General features: G+C 42.7%; 1 protein-coding gene across 2 annotated transcripts in view; it reads left to right on the forward strand.

Annotated features, from left to right (window-relative positions):
• The first annotated feature begins 2224 nt into the window (after positions 1-2224).
• LOC105896686 (protein bicaudal D homolog 1-like) overlaps positions 2225-9097 on the forward strand; it is a 31613-nt gene continuing 24740 nt past the window's right edge. For both annotated transcript variants that reach the window (XM_012823480.3, XM_042710001.1), the window contains exon 1: positions 2225-3030. In XM_012823480.3, the coding sequence (XP_012678934.1) occupies positions 2815-3030 (216 nt within the window). In that variant the 5' untranslated portion in view covers positions 2225-2814. The remainder of the gene's footprint in view (positions 3031-9097) is intronic.

Consider the following 9097-nt stretch of genomic DNA (forward strand, 5'->3'; position numbering starts at 1 on the left):
GTAAAGTGTGTATAAATGTTTTGAAATTATGTCTAAAAATGTTCTAGTGAAAATAGTTACACTCAGGACCTTATTTAATATTATCAGGACTTATTGTAAAGTGGCTTGTCATACACAGATGTCCTAACCGCAATTGACATTATCTCATGTCAAGATAAGGGTAATTATATGGCCTGTTATGCTTGTAAGTGGAACATTTCGTAGAGATCTCTAATTATTGCAGAATTGTTTTATTGGCCTTTCAATGATATATTGTCGCCTTATCTTAATTTGACTGGGGTCATTCTCAGGTCAGGGCAGGTGACGAGTCGGGCAAATGGAAGACTAGTCGTTCACATTCCTCAAAGAGGCTGACCTTTTCAACCATAACAACTGAATATCAGGTGATTTCCTACAGACAGACTGATTGCTCTACCATCATGCACATTACAGCTTTAGATGATGTCTTTTTACCTCATTGAAAACATTACATTGTTCTCTACTATTCTAAATAGCGTAGATTGCATAGACAAACAAAAAGGGTATATACTGGAGGCCCTGTTGACCAAAGATCTACCACCCTTTATTAAACACAGTCTACATCTATGCTCCTAATGTAGTCCTATGCTATTTGAGCCTAAGGACAATTCTTTGTGGTTCCAGATCACCTATTTTGTCTCGCTACCAAACCAAAGCTAACAGAAAGGTTCTAATGGAGTGATCCAGCTGTAGTGCCATGTCAAGCCAAACACGCACAAAATTGGAATGAAAAACTAAAATGATTAGTATGCCATGAGAGTAGTGTTCTGTTCAGAGCAGAGTTAAAATAGACCAAATTGCTGATTCTGTTTTAGTCAGTCAGTTTCAGCATCAACAAACATCACATTACTATAGTCCTATAATTTTTAGATCAGGTTATGGGTGTAAAATATACCGTGTTAAAGAGACATACTGTATTCCTGGTCATGTAACACGGATGGATATTTTAGGAATGTATAGCATTTCCAGGTTTTGGTGTGTTGAATTCAATATTCAGTCCATTTGAGCCAACATAATCACAAAACTTCGAGACATATTTTAGAGAAATTGTCAGAAACATTCAGAATTTACTAGAGTGCAGGTATATGCTTCATAGTTTATCTGATGGAGCTGATGGAGAAAGCTCAAGTGGCTGTTATCTTATGAGCAGGGTTGTAACCAGGGTTTGCTTTAGATCTGAACCCATGATGGGTTCTGGTTACAATGTGCTGAGTTGGTGACAAGCTTCCAAGCATTTTGTGTATGTGTGTGTGAGTAAGTGTTTATAGCAGTGTTCTTGCCTTGACACTACGCTCAATGAACAGGTAAACTTTTCACCTCATGCCTTATCACCATTTATGACCTCTGAGCATTGAAGTGAACTCTGCGTTATCAGGCACTTATCATAGCCTACACCGGCAATACACCTAGGGAATATAACTTCCTCAGTGCCTCAGGTAGCTTACTACTGAATAAAGGTTTCTAAGGCGATAGCTGAAAAAAAAAGAAGATCTTTGAGGAGAAGTCTTCAGACAGCTGGATGCTGTTCTTTTAGTCGGAATGCTTGTGTTCTTCAAGTATCAATGATGAAATTTAGTAATAGCCTATAGACCATTTGGTAATCTAGTCTGTCTGATTTAATTTAGGCATGTGAGTCACTGAAATTGACAACTTAATTCATGTCTGAATTCCTAGTAAATATGGAATATATTGATTAGGAATACTGTTAAAAAAAACTTTGGCTGATAAACTCACGTTGTAAGTCACAATATGATGGCAGTGAGGTTTCAATACTGAGTTCTCCATGCCCTCTTGTGGCGATGTGTAGTCTGTTTATTATAGGTCTATTTTACGGTAACTGTATCTGGTCGGTATCTCTCCGGCATAATAAATATGTCTCTTTCATTGCCTCTTTCTTCACAAATTATATTTTGATCAGTACCAGTTAGTGCCACAAGAGGAGGCCCTGTACAAAAAGAATCGCTCTAAAAACACTTTTATAGAAACACTCGCTTTTTGTAAGGAGATAGTTATAAATATCCAGAATAGGCTACGTGCAGGCAATATGTCGATGTATTGATAAAGTATGTCATCCCATACAATAACAACATTTAAGACATTTGTGATGAATTCTCACAAGTGTGTTTGATAAATATGTCTGCCGTTAAGATCAAGACAAAATCTACCGAACATTTAAGTATATTAGATATCAAATGCCTTCAAATAATATTGCAATATACGGTACAATAGACCTACTGTGTATGGGTTTTCTGTAAACAACTGCATGACACACCTTAAAATCCATGCATTACAATGGGTTGAGATTGAAAGAGTGAGAAGGCTACAACTTAATTTTTTACACACTCATCATCTGTGTCCACGTCTGTTTGTTATCAAAGACCGCTACCCGTCCGTCGTTGTTTGTCATAGAATTGACGGGAGAGGAAATGCATGAGGATGCAGTGACGTAACGGAGGGATGAGAACAAGTTAGTGGTACTTCACCTTACGGCAGGCATAGAGATGGCGTCCGAATCCCTATGAATAAGCAAAAAAAGAAGAGGAGGAAAGGATGCTGGGTGGTTTGACGCATAGGGGTACATATACAGTGATGCGCCTTTTATTTTAATCATGATTATTATTATTTAGCCTGGTTGTAGCTTTCATGACGCTGGGAAGATTCATTTCATTTTAGAAACTCTAGTCTACATAGCGGTGTTGATTTGTTGTCGGCCACATCTGTTTTCTGCCTCCGCCTCCCTGGCTAGCCAACGCAGGGACGGCGAGACGGAAGAGGGCAGAGCGAGCGACACGGGCGATGGCTGCGGGGGGAGGATGCGGAGAATTGGTAGACCAGTACCGGGCAGAGGTGGAGCGCCTCACCCGAGAGCTCGCAGAAGCTAACCGTGAAAAGATCCGTGCGGCAGAATGCGGACTCGTGGTCTTGGAGGAAAACCAGACCCTGAAACAGCAGTACGCGGACTTGGAAGCCGAGCAGGAGACGCTGAGACAGGAGTTGGAGCAGTTGCAAGAGGTAATGCGGTTTCTTTACAATGTGACAATGTGCTAAAAGATGCTGTTTTAGCGATTGAAATAAATGACATCTGTGTAGAGGAAGCTGTATGTGTACATCCCTGAGTTTGGGCTTGGGTGAGCAATGGGGGACTCCCTTTTAGGCTGTTGCCAGGTACAATTGGGTTGGGCCAAGGAAGTTTTCTATCACTGGCTTAGTAGGCTGTTGGTTCAGTGCCTTTGTTTGATGCACACGCATGTTAGCATTACCTCCGATTTCGATTAAACAGACGTGAAAAACGATTAAACCCAGTGGGATGCTGGGCACACGGCTGTCAGGTACGCCTCTGAAATACGCACCGTGGTGCAGTGGATGTAACTAAAAGCCTATAGCTAGTGCTGGGTGGACATGTCATGTGTCTGTGTATCAAGATGTGTTGACACCCAAGATGTCCTGTGTTTAGGGCTGTTTCATTCATGGTGAATAACGTATCCAAGTGGCTGGAAAGGAAACTCTTTGAACGTTTCATTGTTATGCAAGTCACTTTATTGTGAAGGTACAAAAGAAAAACCTAATATTACAAAATAGTTTAAAAATAGACTTCATTGTGTGTCATACTCTGCAGCTGAAAAATCACAGCCTAGCTACCCTGTAGGGAATTGTCAGCTTCCTGTTGTGGCTGATGGTCCTTGTGTTTGTGTGAGACAATGTGTGTTTTGGGGATAAGGTAAGTACACATCCCAGGGCACTCCATTCTGTACATTGTTCTATATGGCGAGCACTGTTGATCCCACACACAGTTGCAGCTCTTTTCATTAAGCCTGACCTATTGGCAGGGCCGGCGCTATAGGGGGTGCAGGGGATGTAGACGCACCCAGGCCTAGTCTTAAAGGGGGCCCAAGAATAAAGTTATATTGCATGAGTCATGACCTCAGGCAAGATTTCTGTGTTTACTCCCCAAAACAATACAATCCAGTGCTTTAAGGCAGGGATAGGAAGAGTGGGTGGAACTTAATAGTAATGTAGACTGTTTTGCGCCCCAATCCAGTGACTAAATTGGTTAAGGGTGGGTTCTCATCAAAACACGTAATTTCTATTGGGACACTTTATAATATATGTGCTACTCTCTATCAGTTCTGAGATAATGTTGGTTTAGGGTGTCTTCGCATGTCACAAACATGTACAAACACAAATCGTGATGGCTGGGCTCAGGTTACAGTATCCATACAGTATACATATTTTAATGACAAGAAATGGACACACTCTGAAAAATGGTGATAATAACCCAAACAAGGAAGTTAGTATCTGTTATTACTGTTTGCATCAATGAGTTAATCATAGTTGTATGTTGGAACTGTGTTTGTATTGTGTTGCACAGGAAAAAGGAACATCCGCTAAAATGCTCCAGCGGTTAAAGAACAGTCTAGTCATTAGGCATCTAGGCATCTTTGTCTGGATTCGCTTTATTACTTCAATCATTGGAGAGCTCTCCTCTTCCATTGTCCACACATAAAGCCTCCAGCCTGGTCTCTTCACTCCCCACAGCAATCAGAACTCTTCATTTAATCTGTAGGCGCTGTATTGATCCCCCTGTTTAAAGGTCCATATATTCAGGGCGGCTAATCGCATCTCACACAACAGGGCCCTGTGTTTGTCAACATGTTGTTTGATATATGACTGTCTTCTACATGCTACTGTATATACTGTGTGGGAAAGGTAAACATGGCTGAAAGGGGTACAAACAAGCACAGGTCTTCCTCTTTGCTGAACAGAAACCACACTTGTGAGGCAGGTTGATGCAGGGGGCTTTCTGATTTTATAATCTGCCCTAACAAGTGAAGCAGAGTGCATCCACCCTAGCTAGTACATCACAGCAGTACAGGAAGTGTTCAAAGGCAATCCATGCTCACTCATATGATGTGGATTAGACAGACAAAGGCAAGACACCAGGAAGTGATTCTGCTCTTGAATACCAATGTGTGCTAAAGCTAATGTAACACTGCTAAAGCACTGTAACACTTACTCAAGAATGGTTGCTTAGTGGTTATGTCAGTCGATGCTTCCCAGACAGAAAGGCTGTACTGTCAGTCAACTGGTGTGCTGGTCGTTGTTTTCTAAATGCCACTAACGTTACTAACTAACCTTGGTTGGCAATTATCTGCTAATGGCTGTTTAAATGGCAGAACTCCATGTCTATTAGGATGATGAAAGCATGCTCTCATAAATTATTTACAAATCAGTGTTTTTGTACCACTCATTTCATCTAGTGAAAGGTGAAGAGATCATTGCCACATTTCTCACAAGTCCCAGAACGGACTTTTTGAAACGGTGACTATAACTTACTGTTATCTTGCCATTTTTCTGATTTGTTTTCCTAGACAGACTTTCATTTTGGCACACTGAAATCTAATACAGATGGTGTGAAGCAGGATCTGGGAATGCTATTTTTAACGTGACACCATAGAAGAAGAAAAGGAGGAGCTGAGTCCTCGTCGCTTCTCCGTCTCTTGTCCAGTGTGTGCTCCTCCGTCTCTTGTCCAGCGTGTGCTCCTCCGTCTCTCGTCCAGCGTGTGCTCTGTTAAAATGGCAAGAAGTGGTCCTTTGGTCCAACCTTTGCAGAACAAGACAGATCTTCCCAGGCCGGTTGTCATGAGACGTGTTTTTCAACTCATCCGCGCTCTCTTAGAGATGAACCTAGTGGGGAAAGTGAACAGTATCTGACAGAAATGACACTGCTCAGCTCCCTCCAAAGGAACTTTTATAAAGGCAGGAGAAAAAAAGGTTTCTAAAAGCCTTATTTTCTACTTCTGTGAACCACCCAGGAAAGGAGAAATACAACACAGACACTAAATAGTCATTACACAAATTAATATTTGTCAGGATGCATTTCCATTGTCTATGGGAGCACCTGATCAACACGTCCTTTTTTGTCTTTCCCACACCCTGTAAAACCCTTTTCAGTTTCAATTGCTTTACTGTCACTCAAACCAACTTTTTATATTCTCAAGAGGGACTTGAATATGACTGGGGGGTTGTACTGGCTGTAAGAAATACACAGCTCAATACAGATAAGCTTTGTTGGCCACATGTTAGCAGGTTTTCCATCCATCAAAGGATACATAATTATTGAAATTCCTTCCTATAAATTTCCATTATTTACATTACATTTATCATTCATGTATACATATATAATTCATATATAATCTCTATATGATGAACCTGTACCAAGAGCCATAAAGAAATATAGTTCTAAAATGCCTGTACATCCATACTATCATTTCCTGCACTGTAGTGTTTTTTTTTTTCCGGAATGATTGAAGGGTGTTTCACATGCTGTGTGCTCTATGGAGGAGGTGTGGAGAGGAAGCAATTTGTTCCAGCTGGTCCCTGCATGAATCTTCTATGACCGACAGAAGTGTCTATTGGCATCATACTTAGGGTTGTTGCATGGAGTCTTGGAAGAGTCTCTCTCTCTCTCTCTCTCTCTCTCCCCCTCTCTCTTTCACTCCCTCTCTCTCGCGCTCTCTCTCTCTCTCTCTCTGTGTGTGTGTGTGTGTGTGTGTGTGTGTGTGTGTGTGTGTGTGCACAGTGCACTTGGCAGGGAAGAGAGACTTGTGTAAAAGGATGACAATTTCTGGAAGGGGTACTTGCTTATTGCATATGCCTGAACACGTATTTCCCTCAGTCTATTAGGAAGGAAAAGAGCATGAGACTTCTCCTGGGATACTGGATCCTGCTAACACAATTTGCAAGCCAGTTATGCCCATATATGATCTGTATCCCTAATTGTTCCTATAATATCGCTAATGGATCAGCTCTTGTTATGATATAACTGTTCAGAAATAAGCTTTCTGTAATGGCCTAAGTCATCAGTGGCCGCCTGAAGATGAATAGATGACTTCCCTATATGGTGGAGTTGTGTACATCCATTATAAAGTTCCAGCCTGTGTAATGAAGTCTGTTCTGTTTATTTGAGAGGAAACGCGTGGTAGGGCTACGCCGCAGTTGATTCCTTCATATCCTCTGAAGCCAGCTGCTAATATGAGCTACCGTAATGAGCTTATGGGGGCGCCCAGGTCAGCTCTGCCTGTAAGTCCTGAATCATTCATCGGAGAGCAGTCGGAGGGTGAGAGCTGACAGACGGGGGGAGGTGGGTTGCATGCGCGCGTCAGAGGCAGTGAGCGATAATGAAAAATGCAGAGATAACGCATTCGTTTGGCTGCCTCCTCTCTAAAAGCATCGACCGCCCTGCCTCCCACCCACCCACTCTGACAGCCTGGCGGGGAGGAGGGGCCTGATGTCACGTCATCCACCTCTAGGGACAGGAAGCACAGGTGGTTGTGGGTGTTTTGATAAGAAATAGAAGGAGGGGAGGGCTGTTGAAAGGATTATTCGTTTCTCATGGGGGGGGGGGGGGGGGGGTTGTATAGGAATGTCTGAGTCTGAGAGGCTGAAGGACAAGTGATGAAGCAGTCTGAGGGAGGTGTTTTCTGGGCAGGCAGCATACAAACAAGCAACCTCATCAGTCTCTTAGACTATCTCAGAGATTTCATTTTTAAAGATAGTGTCTTTATAAATAAAAAAAACACACACACAGGGACTTCCAAGCCCTCAACCGCTCTGCCTGCAGTGGGATAATGCCTGCTCGGTCTCCTTATGAATTATGGATCCCCAGCCGAGTCCCATGTTTGCTAGCACTTTAGGGATGTCTGGAAAAGCCACTGCTTATCAAAGTGAATAAAGAAATGGCGATCGTTAAATAATTGACTAGCTGGTGATGTCATGCCTTTCTCTTATGTGAGGGTATTGGCTCCCAAAAAATTAGGGTAAAAACTCCCCTTTGTAGACGGTATTGCCTTGTCTGCTTTGGTCCTGTTTTATAACATAGGTGTAAATCTTTTAGAAGGAGCACAGATGGAAATCTGTCAAGAGGGTTGTTACTCAAAGGCTGTTTTGTTGAAAGCTGTAGTTCATATAACAGCAAAGCTATAGATGTATTTATGTCAAATGTACAAGAGAGGACATGGGAAGGCGCAGACATAAAATGAGAGTGATTGTATGAGCACAAAAGGGACAGAACGAGAGGGGGGGGGGCAGCTGGTGAAATGGAGTATGGCCTAGGAGGACTAGACTGATTATTTGTCATTTCCCCGCTCCCCCTGGCGTGTGTGTTGTGTGCATTTCCTGCTTTAATCTCCATGTAATGAAAGAGCAGCATTGACCTGAGGGCTGAAGCCCCGCTGAAGATGTGGGAGGTCAATAATCTTGGTGTTTGGCCTGGGGATGAAGGGGTCTTGTAGCTTTTGGCCACCTCTCCTCTGGCCACCAATGATTGTTGATGCTGAGCTCACTGCTCAGAATGGAATAAATGTACTTTCCCTCATAGAAACAGGCACAAACACACACATACACACACACACACACAAACAAACACAGACAGAGAAAAAAAGACATTTTGGGGGAAATGCACAATTCTCTGCGGAAGACAGATGAAATGAAGTGGAATTGTTGTGATGGAGTGCTTTTGTATGTGTGGACAGACATTCAATTAATGTGTGTGTGTGTGTGTGTGTGTGTGTGTGTGTGTGTGTGTGTGTGTGTGTGTGTGTGTGTGTGTGTGTGTGGTTATTTGTGGGTTGTGTATGTGTGTGTGTGTGTGTGTGTGTGTGTGTGTGTGTTTATGTTTCTCTCTCAGTATTTTGATGCGATCAGGGGACAATGCCCAGTGAATCTGGCTGGGGATGATACTGGTTATGGTTATGGCTTGTCTCAGTGGGATTCCCAGCAGGGTTCTCTTCCCATCAAGCCCAGGAACTCCAGCTTACTCACACGCCCAAACCCAGCCGACTACTGAGCTTTGTGTAAGCCCATCTCAGCCTTTTGTTTTAATGTGGATTTGTGGAAACAGCCCAAGGTAATGTTTAAAAGAAAGAGAGGGAGAGAGACAGAGAGAGGGAGAGAGACAGAGAGAGAGAGAGAGAATAGGAGTGAAAAAGAAAAGAGGAGAGAGAGAGATAGAGAGAGAGAGAGGGCTGTGCAGTAACATTGCGGAGGGCTTCATGTGTTTTTGCTGCAGTGAAGATTAGAC

The sequence above is a fragment of the Clupea harengus genome, chromosome 16 (assembly GCF_900700415.2).
Source record: "Clupea harengus chromosome 16, Ch_v2.0.2, whole genome shotgun sequence".
Lineage (NCBI taxonomy): Eukaryota > Metazoa > Chordata > Actinopteri > Clupeiformes > Clupeidae > Clupea > Clupea harengus.